General features: G+C 48.2%; 2 protein-coding genes across 5 annotated transcripts in view; one reads left to right on the forward strand and one right to left on the reverse strand.

Annotated features, from left to right (window-relative positions):
• The window catches only part of MICU1 (mitochondrial calcium uptake 1), a 98,576-nt gene extending 95,696 nt beyond the window's left edge, over positions 1–2,880 (reverse strand). Inside the window, exon 1 of one of the 3 annotated variants that reach the window (XM_069863914.1) lies at positions 2,816–2,880. The gene's annotated coding sequence lies outside the window, so the exon portion shown is untranslated. Of the gene's footprint in view, positions 1–2,789 lie in introns of all 3 variants that reach the window. The other 2 variants (XM_069863917.1, XM_069863915.1) reach the window with 2 other exon arrangements.
• A 7,092-nt stretch (positions 2,881–9,972) lies between these two features.
• Positions 9,973–23,521, forward strand: part of MCU (mitochondrial calcium uniporter) — an 86,514-nt gene continuing 72,965 nt past the window's right edge. For both annotated transcript variants that reach the window (XM_069863936.1, XM_069863935.1), the window contains exon 1: positions 9,973–10,155. In XM_069863936.1, the coding sequence (XP_069720037.1) occupies positions 10,033–10,155 (123 nt within the window). In that variant the 5' untranslated portion in view covers positions 9,973–10,032. The remainder of the gene's footprint in view (positions 10,156–23,521) is intronic.

The following is a 23,521-nucleotide window of genomic DNA, read 5'->3' on the forward strand; positions in this document are numbered from 1 at the left end:
GCACGGATTTCTTGAGTTTCCCAAAAACATTGATGTAAACTCACTGTTCATCCTTGCATATAAACATTTTCTGACCAAGGGTAGGAGAAAACATCTCTATTTGAGCATGCGTCCGCTTGTACTGAGTGAAGTGATCGAGCCGAGTATCATCTCGCTGTGACAGGCTACAACACTTTCTATAACCGTTTTTCTGTCTCCCTGCTCCTGCTCTTGGTTCCTGATCTATAGGGTCAGTCTTGGGTTTTTTGTGCTGGACCTCCTCATTAAGAGGTAAGTAGCCATGCCACCTGCAGCACACCTTTTTAAAACGATTCTGTTCAAAAAAGAAAAAGTAATAATATTCTTCCCACAGGCATACACATACAATGCTGGCTACAATAACTCAACAACCCTGGTTAGTTGTTTACTACTGAACTATCCAAAACAGTCATGGTGACACCGATACCTTTGCAATGTCCCAGCAGGAATGCAAAGCATCTGGGAAATTAACAAATACGGTTTTATTGTGGTACACAAGCACCCTCAGCCCTACTGCACTTAACTGTGTTAAAATACTGTGCACTGGCAAGGCCACTGGAAACCTCAGAATAATAAAACATGTATTTCCAAATCTCAGCTCAGGCCATTTCAGGAAGCATCACTGCAGCAAGCAGAACTTGACACAGCGACGTGTTTTTAAAATAAACCTAACATGACTGCTACAGACCTTATTTTGCTCAAGAAATGTAAAAAAACCCCATTTTTTTCCATATTCTAAATCCAAACACAGCTGACAGCTCCCTCAAATAACTCTCAAAAAACTCTTACAGGATAAGCCCTTCAGAAGCTTCATGTGATTTGCAAGCTTCGCAGTTTGTTCTGTTAAACTGCCCAAGGACAACAGTATAATCTCTCCTTTGGAAACACTACCCTGAGCTTACCCAGCAACCTGACTTCTCATCCCAAGAGGCACAACAGGAACCTGCACAGGGAAGTTACCCAAAGACGAGTAAAACACAGGGAGCTCCAGAAAGCCCCCAGTGAGCAGACATGGATCACGTAAGCAAAGCACACCATTTTCTTCCTTCCCAAGCATGAAATTTCAACTTCCTTAGTTCAGGAAGCATAACAAACATCACAAAAGTTTCTGCGGATTCTCCATTTGGAGAACAAGCTGTTTCCAAGAGTAAACAAAGAGCAGAGGTTATACGAGCTTAAGATACACTGCCGGATGAAACACGTTCTAACATACCACTAAATAACAGAAAATTTAAGAGGATGGTTATAAGCCAAAGGACCCTCCATGCTCTCTTCTGGCAGCAGCAGTCTTGGCTAAAGAAGCTGATGTCTGAATCCGGTGACCATCCTGACCCCCTTCAGAGTCCCAGAGAAGTGGGCAGTGATAATGCTAGAACATCGTTGCCTCGTACCCCTGTGCAGGCCAAGAAATGCTCTGTTACGCCAGATTGACAAGCACATATAGTTTAAGCATCTTTTCACGGTTGTTTTATTCAAAGATACCTCCATACCTTCAAATAAGTTTTACTGAGTGCATAGAAACAGAAAGTTACATTGGGTTTTCAGTTGTTTTTTTTTTTTTAATATTTTATGAAAGTGGCACATGAGGTTGGGTTGACAGGAAGCTCCAGGCAGCTGCCTTCTTCCACATCTCACTCATGCCTGCTTCACTCCGCCTTCCAAATCACAACAGTGCTGCCCAAGCCTTCCAACAGAAAAGTCAGCACAACTCTTCACACTGTAGAAAGGTACCTACTTTCCTACAGCTTTAGGAAGAATCCTGGGTGAACGCTTCAGAATAAGAGTAACTACAAATAGGGCAGATTTAAGGGTAAATATCAGCCAGATTATTAATCCAGCAGCATTAGAAGTACCTGTGAGCAGGGCCACAGCCTGCTGTGAGCTGCACACCCCTGCAGAGTGATACCACCCTTAACTGGAGCAAGAGCATATTTGCTCCCGGGTCAGGCAGTCACGAAGAACATTGGGAACTATTTCTCAGTAACTGCAGGGCTGTGTTCTAAAAATAAGAAAGAAACATTAAGGCTGTAACTGCCTGTGGCCACCGATGCGCTGCAGTCTCCCTTCTGACAGGAATGCTCTTTTTTAGCCCTCACACATACTGACCTCGGCACTCGCACCTCATACTGGGGAAAAACGCTCATACAACTGATCAAAACAAACAAACAAAGCCAGGCCTGTACCTGAACTCAGGTCTGAGCTAGAACTCAAGCTCCTGGAAGAGAAAGCGTCCAAGATCCATCCCTGTGGGACCCCGGTCAGTAGAGCCCCCAGACTTGGGGTCAACGCCGTCCCCACGAAGGGAAAGGCAAACAGGGGACACAGAAACCGCGTCACGACAACGCTGAGGCCTCCCAGCACTTTCTTAACCCAAATTCACCCTAAAGGTTTTCCAAAGACAACACCTGCACGGCGAGGCCCTCGGGCGAGGTTTAAGCTGTTGAACGAGCCGCTCTACGCAGAAGAACCGCTCGGACACGGGCTCTGACACCGAGCAACAGCCCCCAGAGCCCGGCATAGCCCCCCGCGGCCCGCGGCAACCGCGGACCCCGCCAGCCGCGGGCGCTCCGAGGGAGGCCGGGCCCTCCCAGCTGGAAAGGTTTGCCCTATGAGGGAAGGACCGACAGCAGAAGCGCAGGGGCGCACGCCCAACACGGGGTTCCCCGGGAGCAGCTCCCCCTCGGCCCGCGGCACCGGGAGCGCCCGCCTGCGAGTCCGCAGCCCGCTGGGAAAGGGAAGGGAGCGCCCCCCCGGGATCCCCGTCCCCTCACCCCAGGCCGGGCCGGGCCGCGCTCACCTCCGCCCCGCGCCGCGTACGCTCGGGCCCTTCTGCGGGGGGCGGCGGGGGGAGCGCGGTCTGCGGCTCGGCGGCTTTTATAGGGGGAGGGCTCCGGCGTGATGGGCGTGGTCTGCGTCGGAAGGGGCGTGGTCAGGTGACACGGGCGTGGTCCGCGTGGGGGGCGTGGCCTGAGGCTGCCCGGAGCCGCGGGGTTGGGGGTGGCCGGGAGGGGCCTTTGAGGGGCCTCTGGAGCCGTCAGGGAAGAGCACCTGTAGCCTGGTCCTGCGGTGCTTGTACTGACCGTATGCAGACCGTTTGTACGTGTGAGAAACACTCGTTCATAGAATCAGAGAATCACAGAATAACCAGGTTGGAAGAGACCCACCGGATCATCGAGTCCAACCATTCCTATCAAACACTAACCCATGTCCCTCAGCGCCTCGTCCACCCGTGCCTTAAACCCCTCCAGGGAAGGTGACTCAACCCCCTCTCTGGGCAGCCTCTGCCAGTGCCCAATCACCCTTTCTGTGAAAAATTTTTTCCTAATGTTCAGCATGACCCTCCCCTGGTGGAGCTTGAGGCCATTCCCTCTCGTCCTGCCCCCTGTCCCTTGGGAGAAGAGCCCAGCTCCCTCCTCTCCACAACCTCCTTTCAGGGAGTTGTAGAGAGCAATGAGGTCTCCCCTCAGCCTCCTCTTCTCCAGGCTAAACACCCCCAGCTCTCTCAGCCGTTCCTCATAAGGCCTGTTCAGGGAAGACCGCCTCATAGCGCCCCAGGGGCCTATATAGCTGGTCCTGCAGTGCTTGTACTGACTGTATGCAGACCGTTTCTATGTGTGAAAAACATCAAAATTTTTACACATTCTATGTGTAAAAACATCAAAAAGGGCAAACCCTTTGAAGAAAAGGCATAAAAATTAATTTAAAATGTATGAGTCGACTGAGTCGGGTGCATCTCTCTTAAAGGGGAGAGCACGCCAATTTATAAAAATACATAGAATCATAGATGCATCAGGTTGGAAAAGACCTCAGAGATTATCAACTCCAACCATACCTGTACACTACTAAATCATATCCCCAGGCACCTCATGTACCCACCTTTTAAACACCTGCAGGGATGGTGACTCTACCAGCTCCCTGGGCAGCCCATTCTTGTTATCAGTGCTTCATAACACTTTACGTGAAGTTTTTCCTGATGTCCAATCTAAACTTCCCCTGATGTAGCTTGAGGCCATTCCCTTTTGTCCTGTCCCCTGGGAGAAGAGACCAACACTTACCTCTCTACAACCCCCTTTTAGGTAGTTGTAGAACGCATTAAGGTCTCCCCTCAGCCTCCTCTTCTCCAGGTATTTATCTCTCATTCTTAATTACCTGATTCCCTGTATCCGTCTCTCATTGGCTGGGGCTCACATTGTTCTGCGATCAGTCACTTTATCATAGACTTTAGTTTGTATTCCTTTCCTCTTAAGGGAGTGTTTATTCTTTCAGGTTATCTAATCTGTGTCAACATGCCTGGAGACTGGTTCCTTGTCTGCATGTCACCTCCTGACACGAGAAAGCTGCATCTTGTAAAACAGTTAAACATACAAAATGGCTGAATCAAAATGTATTAATCCATCCTCACATACAGGTCCTCGATACACGGTCTGAGGGGCTTGGACATAGGGCCTGAAAGACTTTTATTTGAGGTCTCAGGGCATAAGCTCTGAATTGCCTATGTGTAAGATCTTATGGACTTATATATAGGTCCAGGGAGGCTCGTGCACAGTGTATGAGGAACCTATCTGTAGGTCCTAGAGGGCCACTATATAGGGTCTGAGGGGCTTGTGTACAGAGTCTGAGAGGCTTACATGTGGGTCCTGAAAGGGCATTTAGGGGTGTGTACATGGAGGGTCTGAGCAGCCTATACCAACAGAGCCTGAAACGATCTATATGGAAAGGGTCTGAGGTCCCTACGTGCAGGCATAAGGCACCAGTGTAAGATGTCTGGGGCTAAGGCAGCTGCCTATCAGGTCTGAGGGCGCTGCGAGCCCTTCACCATTTCCCCGCCACCCTACTGAATCTCCTCAATTTCATTTCTACAATAGGTAACTCTCTCCCTCCAGGCAAGTGCTTCCCACACCAGGAGCTTCCCACTCATCCGTGGCCGTGCCTGGAGCAGACAGGTGATGGAGCTGCCCTCAGCACTGGAGTACGATCTGAGAGATCCGCAAGCCCAGCACGAGAAGGGAAAGGGAGCTCTTTCATCCACGTAGAAATGCAGAAAATTTGCTTTTTCTGGCCTGATCACCCAAACTGCAAGTTCTGTAGCAGTATATGACCTGAACTGCCTCCTCTTGCTTGTCTTCCCCGCTGGCTTATCTGTTTGAGCATTTGTGTGTGTTTCTGATGATAATTCACCCTAAAACCCAAAGAGATTCTCTCATCACCGAAGGTGAAACAGCAAGGGAGCAGGGAATGAAATGAGCCACCCTGAAAATAAATGTGGCCACTTGTCATCAGTGACCAGGATTTGGAGGAATAAATATTGTTTCCCCAGTACAGAGCAGTGCCTGGGAGTCCCCATCCCAAATGGTTCCTGCAGCAACAGGGGGACATCATATTTTTTCAGCCATCTCTGAGATGGTACAGTCCCAAAATGTAAACTTGGAGGCTAACTTTTGAACCAAGGGAGGGAACCCAGTAAATTTAGTGGAGGGGTGCTATTTTTCTGGGGGCGTGGGTAGGTGAGTCTTTTCCTGGGGCCATGCCTGGCAGCTCAGGAATGGTATCGTTATCAGGAAGGCCGAGAAAGGCGTGCCTGAGTCATGTGCACCTCTGCATCTAGATCAGAGGGAGGATTCACTGCTCAGGAGGCTAATTTGAAGTATTTTAATTTTAGTTGCCTCTTAGGTTGGCTCTTTTTGGGCTTTAATGAACCTCCATTAAAAAAATACATTTTCTGGAAGCACAAATAGATGACAATTGCTCTTCAGGAATGTGGGAGGCTGATGGATCCCCGGGAGCCACGCCACTGCCCTTCTGCAGCTGTCCTTTCCAGGGTGAACCCCTTGGTGAGGCTTGTGGTGATGACAGAGAAGACTTGCTGGGGTCACTGTGGTACTAGAGCACAGCAGCATGAGGAGGTGTGGCCATCACTGATGGAGACACAGACCCCAGGAAGAGCTGGGAGGACAGTATGCCATGGCAAGGAAACGCGTGTCTGGGTAATTTGGGGTTTATTATTGAAGTTCTGTGATGGGATAGGGACCATTGTCCTGCTCAGCCCAGAGGCATTTTCCCATCATATCTTATTGCTCCTCTGGCAGCCATTGTGGTGCTCAGTTTATAGAAAACAGTGTGTTCCTTTATTGGCGGGTAGACTGCCCCCTGATCTCCATGCTGTGCTGTTTTATCAGTCTTAGTCTGAAAGCACCAACCTTTCTTCTAAATAAAAGGAGCACTCGGACCTGGCATCCTCCCAGATTTCCTCATCCACCTTTGCCTAACAGACCTGCAGGATTTTGCACTTGTTAACCTTTTGCAATCTCAATTGTCATAGCCCCAGACATATACAGAAATAGAACTGGTTAAATCCTGAATTTAAATAGCACAAAGAAGGGGATGAGTCCATGCACTAAGGGATTGTTTGGTGTTCTTTTTTTTTTTCATTATTATTCGTAGCTGTTTTATTTAATCCAAACACTTTGAGGCTGGCTCAGGTCTAAGCCAAAGTGTTGGGTTTGCCTGCAGCTCATTGTACACTTGCCTTCTCCTAAATCAGTATTTTATTTGCAGGAGGAAAATATCCATGCCTCTGTCAGCAATGTTGGGATCATTGATGGGGGTTTGAGGCTTTAGCTTTCCACTTCAGTCTTTCCCACAGAAATAATATTAATTGTGAATGCTGGTGGGCTTTTCCCCATCAGTTCTTCTTGGGGGCAGCTTTCTCATATTATACTTACAAACATCAAAAGAAAGCCTCATTAAATAGCTGATTTTATTTCTCTGGAAACAACAAAGGGAAGGTGTGAGTATCTTCCACCTTGCTCTAATGCCTGGAGTGCAATTCTGCTGTAAAAAAACCTTGCCAGGAAAAGCATTTTCTGTTTTGGGGTTTTTTTTGGTTTTGTTTGTTTGTTGTTTTGGGTTTTGGGGTTTTTTTTTTTTGGGAGCAGGGCTAGGGGCTAGCTCATTGTGTGGCCGTTTACCAGCCTCTGGGCTGCATGACAGAGAAATTTTATTTCATCTTGTCTTGTTCTGTGGCTTCCCATGGGAATATTTGTATGTTTGGGAGGAAGAGTCCTTCTAGCAACATGAACCTGCGTGTGTGCTGTCTTGGAACAGCTTTGCTTCACTTTTATGAACTTGATCGGAAAATGCTTCTAGCAGGGTACCAGGAGCTATTTGACATAAAAAGACAGGGTTTCATTTCGTTGCCAATATCCTCCCCCTTTTGCTCCCTGTGCTCTTGAGAAGCTGTTCCCTGTGGGTTGTTTCATTGCATAGAGTATTGATCTCAGGGCTCATGTTTAAATCCCATTTCTATGCACTGTAATGAATGCCCATGTGCTCAGCACAGGTTTGCTAATGAATTACTGGCCTTTCTGCCACACTTGGCCTTTGCTCGCAGCCTGTCTTCTCCCACCTCTGTCAAATACTGCCTGGAAACATTTGAACTCTGTCTAAAATATGGCTTCAGGTGAACGCTTCCAGCTCCTCTTTAAGTAGAATTAAATATCTAAATATATAATCTGAATTGCTGGAGGTAAGGGAATAGGAGAGAGCAGTTGGGGCAGTTCTGCCAGCCCAGGGTCTGCGGGGTGGCCATCCTTGACCTCCCCTGGAGCTGCCAGCACTGAGCCTCCATAGGAAACCCTTCCAGGAGGGCAGCATGCTTGTTCCAAATGCATTTCTGCTCGTCCAGCCAAAAAAAACCAGCATTGGGTTGGGTGGTTTATGGCACAAAGAGATAGCTCTGCGCCGAAGCATTGCAGAGGCTGCATCCTGTGCCATCACCAGGACCTTCCCCATCCTAGGGACTTCCTTCCTCACCCTTTCCTGTCTTTCTAATCTCCCTTTTCCAGCCCCACTGGGCTGCATTAAGCCCAGTTTTCCCATTCTGAAGCTCATAAGAGGCTCTTAATCCTATTGTACGGGGATGCTGCAAACCATACTGGGGAGACACGGATGTTCCTGGAGAGGAATATGCTGTTTCTGGTCCATGGGGATCTTCAGCCGAGTTGTGCATTGGAGCACCTCCCACTGTGGATGCAAGAAAATGCAAACAATCATGGAAATGCTAAACATGCTATGTTGTAAAGACCACAGTCGAGATGCAGTGGCTTCAACCGCATTTTCCTGACTGACAAAGAGGAGGCAGCGAACCCCCACCCCTGCAGGAAAACCCAGCCAGAAAGGAGCCTGTAACCTTACAAACTGTTTTAGAGGACTTTGGGTGGAGGATTGGTGAGGGATGAGCTGTGTAGCTCCAAAATTACGTTGCTTGGGGAAAAGTTAAGGACAGCCCTTCAGCATCTGTGTGGATGTGAAGCCAATGCTTGGTAAAGGAAGGGGCAGGGGAAGGGCAAGGGGAAGAGGAAAGACAGCTGGTGAGAGATGGGGATGGAAGGAGGAAGGCACCAAGATGAGGCCATGATGTAGGTGATGGCTGAAACGCACCTGTCACCCCATCACCCAGTCGTACTCCCCTCTGGATTTTCAGGTGGTTTTGATGGCAAACAAGGTTGGCAAATCACAGCTGGAGTCTCTCAGCCTTGTCAGATGATGATTTCACCTGTCTCCAGCCTTGTCACAGCTTTCTTGCCATTAGTTTCCAGTGACTTTCCTTCCTGAGCATCCACCTCTCCTCACCTCCCAGCAGCAGGTGTGTCCCAGTCACTCCACACAGTGAGGACTTGGGCTCGGCAGCCTCTAAAAACCTTCTAATAATACAGGATCACAGCTGCTTTTCTCCAAGGCACTTTGTTCTCAGTCTCAGCTGTAATGCTATTGCTGCACATGGGAACTGTTTGTGCATTAATATTTTTTAAAGCTCCATTTTCTAACTAACAATTCTGGGGCCACTTCCACTACTAAATGCAACAGGCTCATTTTCCTTCTGGATTATTGTTTCCCGGGAATTAAAAAGGAGCTGCTGGCAGCATTGTAACAATTCCCAGGCCAAAGGGAAAAGTCTTTCCTAAGAAAAAACATCTAAGTAAATCACCTTTTGAGAAGCAACTGAGCACATATTGCTTATTTAGCCCTCATGCTGCAAGGTCTACGCTGGTGGCCTAGCGCAGCAAGTACCCACGTATGTCTCTTTCTGTGCAGTATTTTGATCACCCACTTTTTACACCACTCATTGAAACTGTCACTGGAGCCTAAATCCCTGTGCCACCCTTGCTGCATCCCCAGGACCATGGGATTGCCTCTGCAGCCTCCCTTGCTGCACCCCACATCCCTGTGCCCTCTCCCTGCTGCACCCTGGGCACCCACACCTTCTCCTCACGGCTCTGCCTCCCTGCACCCTCTCCCCACTGCACCCTCTCCTCAGAATCACAGAATCCCTGGACTGCAAAAGACTGTAGAGACCATCAAGTCCATCTGCTCCGGTCCACTACTAAATCCCATCCCTAAGCACTTCATCTCCATCTTTCAACTGCGTCCAGGGATGGGGACTCGGCCCGTTCCAGTGACCAAAACCCCTTTGAGTGAAGAAATTTTTCTAAGGTTCCCTGGCCTCACTCGAGGCCGTCGCCTGTCGCCCCACGGCCCGTCGCTTGGGAGCAGAGAGCAGCACCGCCTCCCTACAGCGACCTTTGAGGGAGCCTGGCGACTCCTAATGTCTCCCCTCAGGCTCCTTTGCTCTGGGCTGAGGGACCCCGCTCCCCTTAGCGGCTTCTCTGCGACCTGCGCTCCCAAAGCTTCGTTGCTTTTTTCTGGACGCGCTCCACGACCCCCTTGCTGCCCCCTCGCTCCCCTCACCCTCCTCCCCAGCGCTCCCCGCCCCTCCCGCGGCCCCGGTCCCTCCCGGCCCCGCCCAGGCGTTTCCCGGCGCTCCTCCCGCCGCGGCTCGGGGCCCGCCCGGTCCCGCCGGCCCCGCGGCGCTGCCATTGGCCGCCGCCGGCCCCGCCCCGCCGCTCGCGATTCCTCCTCCTCCCCCCTCCCCGGGCGGCAGCAGCCGCCGCCGCCGCCGCAGCAGCAGCAGGAGCCGGACCCGGAGCCGCAGCGCGAGGCGGCTCGGGCGGCGCGATGGCGGCCTCGGCGGGCAGGGCGCTGCCGTTGCTCCTCTGCCGCCGCCCCGCCGCGCTCACCGGCCGCTTCCCGGCGCTGGGGCGGCGCCGCCAGCAGCAGCAGCAGCAGCAGCACCGCACGGTGAGCCAGGCGGCGGCCCGTGCCCTTCAGGCGGGCGCCCCGGGAGCCCCGCGGCCGGGTGCAGCGGGAGCGGCGCCGCGGGGGGAGGAGCGGCCGGGCGGCTCCCGGTGCCCCGAGCGGGGCCGCTCCCCGGGGCGGGGGTCGCGGCGGTTCGCGGCCGCCAGGTGGCGCTCGGGGCCGCTGGGGGTGGGGGGGGCGGCAGCGGGCACCGGGCGGGACGGGGCGAGGCTCCGCGCGCGCCCTCAGCGGCTCCCGGGAACGGGTCCCGCTCCCGCCAAGGTCACCGGGGGGTCCCCGCGGCCCCCGAGGCTCCGGGTCGGTGCGGCTGGAGGGGGGCGGAATGAAATCGGCAGGTTTAGCGCGTTTGTCTCGCAGCGGCAGCGCGAGAGGGAGAAGCCGGGCGGCCCGCGCCCCGCTCACGGAGTCTCTGAGGGGGGAGAGGACTCGCTGCCTTGACAGCTTCGAGCTGCTCGGAGCGGGATTTGCTAGAAGTACTGGGACGGTTTTTCTCACGGAGCAAGGGAAGGGTGCATCGCCGCGGGATGCTCCGCTAGCCTCTGCTGCTGCCTCTCGGGAATCACCGGGGTTTTCACCTGCCGCTCGCTCCTCGTTTTGCCGAAGCGGCTGTTTGCGGAGCCCCCGCACCGCCCCGCGCCCCGCGGAGGGGCCGGATCCCCCAGAGCGGAGCCCCCAGAGCGGAGCCCCCGCACCGCCCCGCGGAGGGGCCGGAGCCGCGCGGGGCTCCGGGCGCTGCCCAGGGAGCAGCGGAGCGCTGGTGTTTGGTGCTCTCAGGGTGCTGGTAGCTCCTGTGATGGTGCCGGCGTGTTCTCAGGGTGCCGGGGTGCCGGAGGCTCCGCTGGTATCGAGTGTCTCGGTTGCATCAGTCCCATATTTGCAGCGCGGCCGTTCGCGTGTGTCGAGGGTGACTTCTGTGGGGTTGGCTCCAGGCTTTGTAAGTACCGACCTGACGAGGCTTTCCTGGATGTCGGTCAGGCGTGGAAGAGCCTGCTCAGCTTTCAGAGCTGTCGTTTGAGCTGTGTCTTTTAGCAGTCTGGCCCAGAAAGTAGTAAGTTATTTATCTGAATTTAAGTTGACCTTTGCAGTTAATTTGACAGAGGCTCCCTTTCATCCTTCATCCTGCTCATCGGGCTGAATGTAGCAGTAAATGTGCAAGGTGATTAAAAACTACCATTAAAAAATACCCTGAATCTCATTTGTCTGGGATGCTTTGGTGCTGTGGCCCTCTCTGAGCAGTCGTGGCTGCAGTGTGGGCACGCTCAGGATGCTAACATTGTACTAAGCCAGCTCCTTCAGGTGACTGAGGAAGGAGGGTGATTTTGCTTGCGTTCTGTGAACTGATGATTAGAAAGTTCTTCTGTCTTTTGTACTGGTTGGGTTATGCCATTTGATTTTGGGCAGCGTGGCTGTTAGCCATTTGTGATGTTGCAGTGATTAGTTTTGCGAGATTTCTTCTTTTCAATAGGCAGGTTGCAGGTGTTCAAGTGTCCCTGTGTCCTGATAATCAAGTGCTATCTTGCTCCGAGCCAGTCGGTACCCATTATCCTAACTCTTCCTTCTGACAGAATCTGTGATGTGCCTATTCACATCCTGATATTTTTCCTTCTCATCATGCCGCGCTTGAGAGACTACGTGGACCAGTGGGAGAGGGCAAAGACCCAAGAGCTGTGGGACCCTAGAATGAATGATCTCCAAGGAGAAATTACAGGGGCCCTTCCTAATAAAAAGAAAATTGAAAAGAGGTTGCTGCAAAGAGGAAACCTTTTAGATAGGAGAAGAAATAATGAGCCTTCAGTGTGAGAAGAGGGATTTCACAGAATCACAGAATCACAGAATAACCAGGTTGGAAGAGACCCACCGGATCACCGAGTCCAACCGTTCCTACCAAACACTAAACCATATCCCTCAGCACCTCGTCCACCCATGCCTTAAACACCTCCAGGGAAGGTGACTCAACCACCTCCCTGGGCAGCCTGTTCCAGTGCCCAATGACCCTTTCTGTGAAAAATTTTTTCCTAATGTCTAGCCTAAACCTCCCCTGGCGGAGCTTGAGGCCATTCCCTCTTGTCCTGTCCCCTGTCACTTGGGAGAAGAGGCCAGCACCCTCCTCTCTACAACCTCCTTTCAGGTAGTTGTAGAGAGCAATGAGGTCACCCCTCAGCCTCCTCTTCTCCAGGCTAAACAACCCCAGCTCTCTCAGCCGTTCCTCATAAGGCCTGTTCTCCAGCCCCTTCACCAGCTTTGTTGCTCTTCTCTGGACTCTCTCCAGAGCCTCAACATCCTTCTTGTGGTGAGGGGCCCAGAACTGAACACAGTATTCGAGGAGCGGTCTCACCAGTGCCGAGTACAGAGGGAGAAGAACCTCCCTGGACCTGCTGGTCACGCCGTTTCTGATACAAGCCAAGATGCCATTGGCCTTCTTGGCCACCTGGGCACACTGCTGGCTCATATTCAGTCGGTTGTCAACCAACACCCCCAGGTCCCTCTCCTCCAGGCAGCTTTCTAGACAGACTTCTCCCAGTCTGTAGCACTGCATAGGGTTGTTGTGCCCCAAGTGCAGGACCCGGCATTTGGCCTTGTTAAACCTCATGCCATTGGACTCTGCCCAGCGGTCCAGCCTGTTCAGATCCCTTTGCAGCCTCCCGACCCTCCAGCAGATCGACACTTCCACCCAGCTTAGTGTCGTCCGCAAACTTGCTCAGGGTGCACTCGATGCCTTCATCCAGATCATTGATGAAGACATTGAACAGGACTGGACCCAGCACTGAGCTCTGGGGAACCCCACTTGTCACTGGCCTCCAGTGGTTAGGTGCTTAGAGTATCTTTACTGACAGTAAGAGTAGTGAAGTGCTGCATTATTTCCTGGGTAAGATGTTCAGTCCTCGTTACTAAAGGTGGTTAGGAGAGGTTAGGCACGTACCAACTAGTTATGGCTTATGAAGAATGGGTCCTGCCTTGTGATAGGACTGGACCGTATAAGCTTCCCGAGTTGATAGATGGTATGAGAAAATGGTTATGAAGAGTTTGTGTGATATAGGGGTAATTAATAGACTGATTATAGAAGGTGTGTCTGTGCAATATTGTTTTCATTATGATAAATTCTACTCTGTGACTTCTTGGGATGACTGGTTTCTAGCAGAGATGATAAATTACATGGGCCTTCTTGAAACAGGATAGAAATGCTAAATGGTCTTGTGGGTGAATTCTTTAAGAAGGGCTATAAAATACGCTGGAAGAGCGTGGACCAATTGACCAGACTACTACAGGAGGGCACCACTTTAAAACAAACCAATCAACCCCTCCAGATGGGTAAAGGGCAAAGAATGAGGCTGTGATAATATCAAACAGTAGAAAGGGCAAGGTGTTCTGAACTCTTGAATAAATACTTGGTTTCTGAAGGTTCAGATAGGAATACAGTAATATTGGGAGATGTGGAGCTTAAATGAAGCATCCACAGCTTTCTTATGTGTTTTGGAAGCTGTGGAAGTTGGGAAAGGTCAGTGATCTCAGCATATCAGTGCAGGGTTATGGAGGACCCAGCTTCATATGGTGCCCCTATCATGGGGTGTGAGAGATCTTGGAGGAGGGTGCAAAAACTTTGGATGAGAAATTTGTTTGTTAATCTTGGAGTAGGAAGACTGGCTCTCTCCTGACCCTGCAGAGCCGCTGTGGGAGGCACAACATCATCTCTTCCAGAGGGGAAGAGGAGCAGGTGGGATGAAGAGTTTACTGATACTTGCGAGTTTCCCCTCTGGGAGGGATGATGATGTGCCTCCCACAGCGGCTCTGCAGGGTCAGGAGAGAGCCAGTTGGCAGAACCATATAGAAAGTGGGATTGGACCATCAGTAGTGTTGGAAGAACATGGCAGAGCTGAATGAATGGACTTGAAACAGAATTATCCGAGGTTGTGTCTCTTTCTGCTCTCCTCGTCTCACACATTGGTGAGAGCCTGGTAGAGGAGCAGAGAGTCAGCATGCACCTGTGCTATAGAGAAACTGCAGAAGGAGGCTGGGGGGCTTGTCATGTTAGGGGGAGTAGGGGACGGCTACGGCTTTGAAGACTGGGATGGCTGAATAGTTTGTAGGGTGAAACATCAACAGTATTGGTGTTTGTTTTAAATTGGTGCTGGATTGGCTTCCCCACTGGGAGGGAACTGCGGGGACCTGGTGCCGTGCTGGAAGGTGGCACGTGCTGGGGGATGAGAGAGGCAGTTCAGTTAATTGGCCAAAGTAACTCCTGCTGGTGGAAAGGCCAGAAATGGCAGAAGCTGGTATCAGCAAGCAAGATGAAGTGGAAAAAAAGTATTTTGTGTGGTTTCTTTTTCTGTATGACAGCTTTGTGAAGGAAGAAGTGGTAAGGGGTAGAGAAAGGGCCAGGAATGGCAGGAGGAGCCCGTGTGGTGCCGGTCAGCAGGTTGGCCTGTCGTAAGGCAGTATGAACGCACAGTCCTGTGTGCTGCCTGTAAACAACCAGAGCGGGTGAGCCAAGTGCTTGGTGGGTGCTTAGGTGGCATTTCTCAGTTGAGTGGTGTTTGCTAGGTTATTAAGGTTTTGCAAGGTTATTTGCTAGGTGGGAAGCATAGCAGCCATAAATCACAATGCTGCCTACTCCTTAGGGCCCTTGTCCTGCAGTAATTTCTGGTGCTTAATACGAAAATTGCTGCTGTTGCCCTGCTGAACAGCTTGCCCTCAGTGGAGTGTGGAGAGGGAATTAAAGTAGACGTTCCTTGTTTCTTATGAAGAAAGGGAAGCCCCTTCTTTGACTCCTGCTTCTTTCTGGGCGCTGTGGGTGTTGAGGATGAGCGACTGATGGTGAGAGCTCCGCACGGCTGAGATGTGGTGGGGTTGAGAAGCAGTTGTTTGTGAAAAAGGTTCCTGAAGAAGTAAGCCATAAACATTTTGCTAATAACGTGATGGCGGATAAAGGACTTAAGTAAGATGCTCTGCTTTTGCACACTGAACGCCTGATCTTTGTGGCTTTCTTCCTACAAAAATGAGAGTCTCTTCTTACTGTATTTCTTAGAACATATGGCCAGCAGTTGGGTTATGTTGGACTGGTTTGTAATCAGCTGCTTCATATCTGGAAAAAATACCTGCAGAAAATCAAGGGCTCAGCTGAATGGGATGTTCCTGTGGCAGTTTGTTCCCCATCTACCCAGAACTGCCAGGATTATGGCTCTTAGTGACAGTTTCTAAGCCTAGAAAGGAAGAACTGAACCTAACCGAACTACAGCCTGATATCCTGTTGGGGAACCTGCAGGTTTTTATATCTGCTCCCAGTAAGGACTTGTGTCAGTCAGTCCTCACAGAATAATTTACATTGGAAAAGACCTTTACAGGCACGGGGTAGGATTTTGGCACAGGTCACAGTGTCCATCGTGCTGAAGCTGTCCTGTACTTGGCATAGATACAGAGTGTATTGTGTGATGTTTTATTTTATTTTTCGCATGCTATGGCTGAAACTGTTGGAGCATCAACTTCCAGAGAAGCTGCTGCTTAGTAGTGTGGTGGCAATTTCCCTGGTGGGCCTGTGTAACCGCCTCAAGCCCTTGCTGTCATGAGCAACAGTTTAGTGCTTTAATGCTGCTCATCTCTTGAAATAAATTTATTTAACAGGTGAAGCTTGAGGCTCACAAAACTCACGCAGTGGCAGCGGCTGGCTGCAAGGATGGTGAGACTTGTATTGTGGTGTAGGGTCTGTATTTTTGCTGAGGACGGAAACTGGTAGGCTGCTTGCTTTAACCGAACTTCTGTTTTCCTGATCTTGCATGGTGCTGATTGTAATTTTCAGATGAATTATTAAAAAGCCAAAGAACTGGTGGCTGCCTAGTGGTTTGATAGGGCATAAGCCAATTATTTTTACTGGATCTTTGGCTGCACCTGTGGCCTGCTTTGAGCCCCAACATTTCCCATGCTGGAACATCCATAGGGGCTTGCATCTGAGTTGCTTTGGAAGTCAGGCTGGGATGTGGCTTGAACTGCAATACACATAAATACCAACCCATTTCGAGGGACTTCTAGGAAAAGTTGATTTGACTGTAAAGATGGGGTTCCTCATCAAACCTCCCTTTTCTCCCTCTTCTTCCTTTGCGTCCTTCCCATGCACGCGTGCTTGCTGCCTGCTGGCTCCTCGCTCGCCTCACCTGGCGGGGGGCGTGAATCCAGCATCATCTCTTGTAGCTGTCACTGCCACTTGCCTACTCCACTGCTGTCTAAACTGATTGAAACGCAAGGTCAGGCGAGGTCTGTTGTCTCATCCCGATCTACTGCTAGAGGGGATGCCACGGCTCAAGGCTATTTGAAAAGTTTAGAAGGAAAGAAAACTTTTTCAGCATTTTCACTTGACATGAGAGGAGGGAATCTGCCCATAGCTAATTATAGAGCAATGGAACACGAATGCTAAGTTGAATAGTTTCTGCTCTTTGATTTATTTTATTTTTTTGTTATATCATGTTGGGCTTTTTTATGAATAAAAACGTCGACGCGGATGACCAGCACATTTGTGTTGGTCTATGACAGTGGCTGAAACATTCTCTTGATCATATTCTTACAGGACAAAATAGGATTTGAAGGGAGGCTGAGTTAAAATAAAAAGCAACTAAGGCTTTAACTAGTGAATAGGAGAAAAGCTTCACTTTCCAATGCTCTTTTTATGTGAAAAAGGAGTGTTGTGCAGAAAGGAGTAGATTTTTTTTTTGACAATCATTTTGTGATACTACTTTTTTGGTTTTGGTTTGTTTTTTTTTAATTTGTAACTGGAACTGTGGAAATAATCAACACTTTATGCAGGTTCTGTGATGGGAAAGGGAGTTAGAGGCATGGGGAAACTGATCCACTTCTTAATTGAGAAACTTTAGGATAGTTTTCTTTCTCCCTGGCAAGTGTTTCTCGGGTCCATTTGGACAGGATGGGTCTGGCGCTCCTCAGCAGAGTCAAGCCCGAAAAAAGAAAAAAAAAATTAAATTATTTTGTTGTTGTTCATTTTTTAAAGCTATTTTTACACTAATCTTAACGCTGAAACTTCCGATGCGATTAGATCCCACCCAGTCTTGAGGGTGAAACTAAAGTTTTATGATTTCATTCCAGATTTGTGCTATGAGTCAGTTATTTGCCATTCTGTGAAATGGCATAAGGTTAACACAAACCTGTAACTTAAATCTCGCATTTGTAGGTCAATGGAAATGTAGAAATGTGTTTTGATTTTGTGTGCTTTTTTTTTGTTTTTTACTTCCTTATTTATTTTATTGTCAGCTGGTGGTCACTGTTTCCAAGATCCCAAGTGCTGCCTTCTACTCCCATGGCCTCTGTGGAATGAGGCACATCCTTGACTGTTTTGCTAGATGAAACTGGGTGCACTCTGCTTGCCAGTACTTCTAATCTCCGAAGTGTGCTCTGCTGATCTTATTTCAGTGCTTGCTTTTTGAAGACGAACTAGAATGATCTGGCTTTAAGGGCTGCTTTGTCCTTGAGTATTTAATGATGAAAAGAAAATGACTTGTCCCTTTTCTATTAAAGTTTTGGCAAAGGGTTTTCTTCCTGTCGTTAAGATCTCAATTGGTCACCAAAATGAGATGTCATTTTAATGAAGATTAAAATATGCAGCACTTGAATGTGATGTGGAATTATTTTCCAGTAGGGCAAGCCTATGGGGGATCACTTGTGTCCAATGTAGAATACCAAGCATGTCCGCTATCTTTTTCTGCTTTCTTGGCAGCTCTTAAGGAATTAGGAAATGTAGAGCAACTTGCATAAGCAGGAGAGGGGGGAAAATGCGTGTCTGACAAACTTGTTTCAGTGTTTTGCTTTTGTTGGCTTCCCCAGGAGAAAGGGACTGCTGTGCAAGGAGGAAACTGTCAAATCCCTGCCACTGCTTATTAGAATAATCAAAACTCCAGTTTCACTGGGATAGATAGCTTAGGAAGGATCTGCTGGGGGATGACAGCTGTAAGATACCCTCTGGGTGATTCAGTCTTGTGTTCTGTCCTGCACCCTGCTGGGAATAAAAGAATTTTCACTGAGGTCATAAGCCTGAGAAGTTTTATAGGCTTTAAGAAAAGCTTTGTGGAACATATTTCTGTCTTGAGAGTTTTTTTGGAAGAATGCTATGGTAACAATTTCACTTGTTTACATCATGCATTTCCCACAGTGTGTACATAGCTTGCTGTTCCTTCTTCTACCCAAAACTTACACAGAATCAAATTGGTGCGAGGCTGTAGGAATGGGGTGAGGGAGGATGGTTGCCAGATAAAAGTGGCTTGGCTTTGTGGTGTACGTTGGAGTGGGATCTATTCCTGCAAGAGCTGGGAGCACCTGGGTGCTCTCAGCTGGATATCGCAGAGCTGCTTACTGCAGAGAATCTGGGTGTGGAGCTGAGGGAGGACAACTTTACTAGTGGATTTGTCTTTGGTTAGTTGACATACACAGGTTGGAAGGAGGAATGCAAAATAACTGGATTTCTTGGATCAGTGTACATGCTGTTTCAGGTAGGGAAGCTCACAGAGCGCTTTATGAGTGAAGTGACTGTAGGAGTGTAGTGACTGGCAAACAGCAGCCTTTGATTACAGATTCCTTTCCAGCTCATCCTCCAGTTTTCTAAGTCCATTACTGGAAACAAGTCTAAAGTTGCTCCATGTTTTCTCCATTCTTTGTCACCATATTACCTTGACAAGTACTGAGCTGAGCAAAGCTTTCCTTATTTTAAATCGTTACGAAGAATGCCGTGTTTCCTGAAGCTGCATAGTGAGTTTATTTGGATGAGCTCATGTCAATAGTTACTATACCTTGGAGCTGCTAAGGAAAAATGTAGGTAGTGGTGGAAATGGCTTGTTTCCATGTTTGACACTCATGTATTTTGGAAGTGGCTGGAAGAGCAACTTGAAGAACTGTTTGGTTAGAACCCAATATATGGTCCTTGTAAATGCTTGGCTTTGTGAACGATTTGTAGAAGGTGCAGCTTCAATGGAGCAGGAGGTGCTCCCCTGACATACGGGCTTGCTCACTGACAGATGAAACGTGAATTGCCAGTGTCTGCTGAACTGTGACTGTTATTCCTCGTCAGCTGCTCTTGTGCATGGTTCCCCTCAGCCGTGTGCTCACCTGTCACTTCACTTATGTACTGTAGACCTCCTTGTTAAGGCACGGTGATAATTGTCTTAGGTCCTTATCTTCTTGTGCTGACAATGACTTCTTATGATGCTGCGTTCTGCTGAGAGCTGCAGAATGAATAAGAAATGGATGTTCACCAGCCAGAATGCAGGTGGTGAAATTTAATAAGAGTAGCGGACTCTAAGGTACGTCTCAAAATTAAAGAAATCAGTTGTGACAGATACTTATAAAAGGAAATAGAGTTACTAAAACAATTTTTTTTTAAACTACATCTTCATCATTTACCCATGTCATTTTTCTTATATGCTTGGACTTCAGTGGTAGTGAGTTTTCTGGCTGCCAGAGTAACTCCAGAAATGACAATCTTAAATACTACTCTGGCAAATGAAGATTTTAAGTGCAAATGGGCGGTGCAAGGGGAATGCAGGAATTTTTCAAGTTGTGTATTAGAAGCAGCAGCTGGGGTCTGGATGGTGGATCTTGTATAGAACTTTCCCTGTGCTATTGCTACGTTGTCGTTATGTACGTCAAGCTTACTGCTGAGAGCAAGCTGATATTCTGTGCCCCATTCATGTTTTCTGGTTCTAGACAGAACTCAGACACAGTCAATATGAGCACTAAGTTTTTTAAGGCAATTTAAATTAGTTTGAAACTTGTCTGAAACATCGCAGAGATTCTTGTGTGAGGGAGAGATGGGAGGGAATGCTGGTGGAGAATGTAATTTCTCACTGAAATCACAGTGAACTGAAAGTACAGAGAATTCTCAGGGGAAAAAATGTGGTTCCTTTTTTGGAATGAAAATGCTCTAACTTACCATGTGACTTGGGAAATCCTCTTGGCTTCCTGCAGAGGGGAAAGGGGGAGTTGAACATTTCATCCGATGCTGGAGCATGGCATGTTTGTGATGCATAACAGCATAAAGAGCTCCCAGGGGAGACTGCTGCTTGCTGCAGGGCTATTCCCATTGTCTAGGGACTCATTTCTAAGGCAGTGAGAACACCAATTCCGTCATCTATTTAGTAGATTTGATAATTACACTAGTGCAGTGCTGTATGGTTTCCTCTAAGTTTGGGGATATTGTATTGAAGAGAAGAGCAGGACACTTCACTTGTACTTGCGAGTAAGGGATTCAGAAGAACCAAACCTAGGCTCTATCTGAAGAAAGAAGAGTTGCATTGCAATTAATGCGTATTAATAATAACAAACAAGCTCCAAATGCTCCCCTTGCAATTAAAGGAACACAATAAGGAGTTTTCCCTTCCTGTTGCAAGTTCCAGATAAGCCACTCTTGTACTTTATGAACTGCCTGGAACTTCGAATGGAGTGCTGTTTGGCTTTCATTCAGGCTGTGGTCAGTGCCATGCCTGATGCAGAAGGACCGAGGAATTGCAGGACATGCTGCTTGAGACTTTCCAGGCAAGTGAAGGCAGCAGGAGTAGGTTTTACGTGACTATCCAGGCTCCAGTTTGCCTGCAGCGTTACACAACATTGAACTTTCTGTCTTAGTTGCAGCCTGTCCACTGCAAAACATCAGGCTGGTTAATCAGGGGTGACTTTGCTGCTTTGAGGCAGCAATTTTTTTTCTGAAATTCTTTTTTTCATTAATAGACCTTTTTTTTGTCATTTAAAAGGGTTGTTGCTGGATCTCTCTGCGCTCTTCAAATGTCTTAGAATGCCATATTATTCACAGAATTTATGGGGCAGATGGATGAGGTGAGGCTCTGAAAGGAGAGAGATTTTGAAGCATTTCCAGTCATTCTCACTGTGGACCTGTGTTTTTGTGGGGGTGTTTTGTGGTGTTGGTTGGGTTTGATTTTATTTTGACAGCTGGATAAGTCATGTTGAGGGGAGAAACTGCTAGAGGCATTGAAATGTCCATTTCCTGATTGCTTGGCGGGGTTATGCAAGTCTGATTGCTAAGTAACAAGAAGCTGGTGATCCAAAACACAACTTTGTTTTGAAGCCAAAAAGCCACGGATTTCTCTGACCACAAAGTTCAGTGAAGTGATGGTGTCCAAGATTCGCTTTGTCTTAAGTATAATTTTATCCAAAGATAAAGAATGTGACTCAGATTTGCATACATATTCATTAAAAATAAATCAGAATTTTGAATAAGCTCGTCACTTGTTTGTGTAGGGGTGGCCATGGTGCCCCCTAGTACCTAAAAGGGCCTACAGGAGAGCTGGAGAAGGGCTTGTACAGGAGCATGGAGTGAGTCATCGGATGAGGGGTAAAGGCTTGAGGCTGAAAGAGGGGAGGTTTAGACTAGACATTAGGAAGAAATGTTTGACTGTGAGGGCAGGAGGCACTGGCACAGGTTGCCCAGGGAAGCCACGACTGCCCCATCCCAGGAAGCCTTCAAGACCAGATTGGATGAGGCTATGAGCAGCCTGATCCAGCGGAAGGTGTCCCTGCCCATGGCACAGAGTAGAACTGGATCACCTTTAAAGTCCCTTCCAACCCAAGCCATTCTGTGATTTCCCTATTTCCTTTTGGCATTTAATGCTCAAGAGTCATTTTAAACAGTTTCAAAAGAACTTCTCTTCATTATTTAGCTAGACTGGGTAGGGCAGGATGTGAGACCCTGTGGATATGGTCTTCTGAGTTGCTGTAAGAAAGGACTTCGAGAAAAGCATTAGCGTGACACAGACACTTACGAAATGAATTGTTTTCTATGAGAAAAGCATTAGCGTGACACAGATGCTTGTGAAATGAATTGTTTTCTATGTAGCCTTTTGAGCAGATGTTGTTATTTATCTTTCTCTAAGGTGGGCTCTTTCTGTTGACTGTGCCTCTAGGCCATTCAGTTTCTCTCGATGTAGCGGCTCCTTTTCTTTTGCTGAAGAATGATAGCACCGTGTTGGATTTTCCCCTATTGCAATCAATGATGCGTATTAGCCGTTGCAGGACATCCTTCTCTCCTGTTCCGAGCATATGGGTACCACACAGATCCAGTGTGAGCTGGGTGTCAAGCGCTTTGGATCTAGGGCAGTGAGTTTGGGGGAGGTGCTGTTTTCATGACCTACTTCTTGGGCAAACATGGAAGTAAAAACTGCTCTTGGTAGCTCAGATTCAGGCTGTTTTGGGGTTTTTTTTTGTCTTGGGCTGTGAAATAATCAGACTCCAGTTTGGCACATTCTTACTCTTCAAGGTTAGGAACTAAATGTCCCCTGAATTATTAAAGTACCAGTGAAGAGGAGAGGAATAGACAAGAACACCTAAGCACTGAACAGTGTTGCTTTCAGGATTTAATCCTTCTCCTGAGGATGTTTGCCCTTGTAGTCAGTCTAAGGTAATTAATTTCTTACTTTGACCTTCAAAGAGAGGTGGGTGTCTAATTGACTCATCCTAAACACTTTTATCCACGTTTTTACTTTCATTTAGGAGATTGGGCAACGATCGTAAAGCTCAAGTTCTATGATTAACCTGACATTTTATATTATAGAGTGTACCACAGAGGCTGCTTGTTCTTGGAATTAAAATGTTGAAGCACCGCAGTACTCTTCATGGCAGCATTTACATAATTTGTGTGTATTTCTACACCAGATGGAATCCCCGTTGCCATGTGATAGACAAAAAAAAATAGGTCTATCTTCATGTTCACTGTGTACCCAGGTTGGCTAGTGTACAAGTCTGATGGGAGCACAGAGCTCTATTTACCTCCTTCAGGACGGAATTTCTTTCTAGCCACAAGTTAGAGCTGATGACACTTCAAGCAGGATTCTGACTCGTGAACCCTTATGAGTTTTCTTCTAATCTCAGCAATGTGGAAATATGTGGCTTACAGGCACATGAAAAAAGCAGAATTGCTACTGTAGTGCACTGAGACACCGTAGAGTACGTGGAGACCCTGCTCTGGCTCTCTGAGTCAGCTGGCTGGAAACCCTTACTTCACTGGGGATGCATCCTCCTTTCCACTGAACACATTGCACACACAAAACACTCTAATGGTTGTCTGGTGATTTTTTTTTTTTTTTAATTGCACTCCAGCTCTGTTACTCTGCCTCCTTCAAGTTTTACTAAAGAAAACAATGCGGGGAAAAAAAAGCTTTATTTATTTTTTTTATTGTCATACCTTCCAGTTTCAAGACACTTTTAGTTTTCATAGTATTAACCATGAATGTTGTTTATAGGTGAGAGTAATTTACTTCTCAAATGTACTTCCCTTTTTCTCAAGTTGTAAGCAGGAGGTAGTTAAAAACATTTCTTCTTGAGTTATTTTGGCCGCAGTTTGCCTCGGAAT

The sequence above is a fragment of the Phaenicophaeus curvirostris genome, chromosome 9 (assembly GCF_032191515.1).
Source record: "Phaenicophaeus curvirostris isolate KB17595 chromosome 9, BPBGC_Pcur_1.0, whole genome shotgun sequence".
Lineage (NCBI taxonomy): Eukaryota > Metazoa > Chordata > Aves > Cuculiformes > Cuculidae > Phaenicophaeus > Phaenicophaeus curvirostris.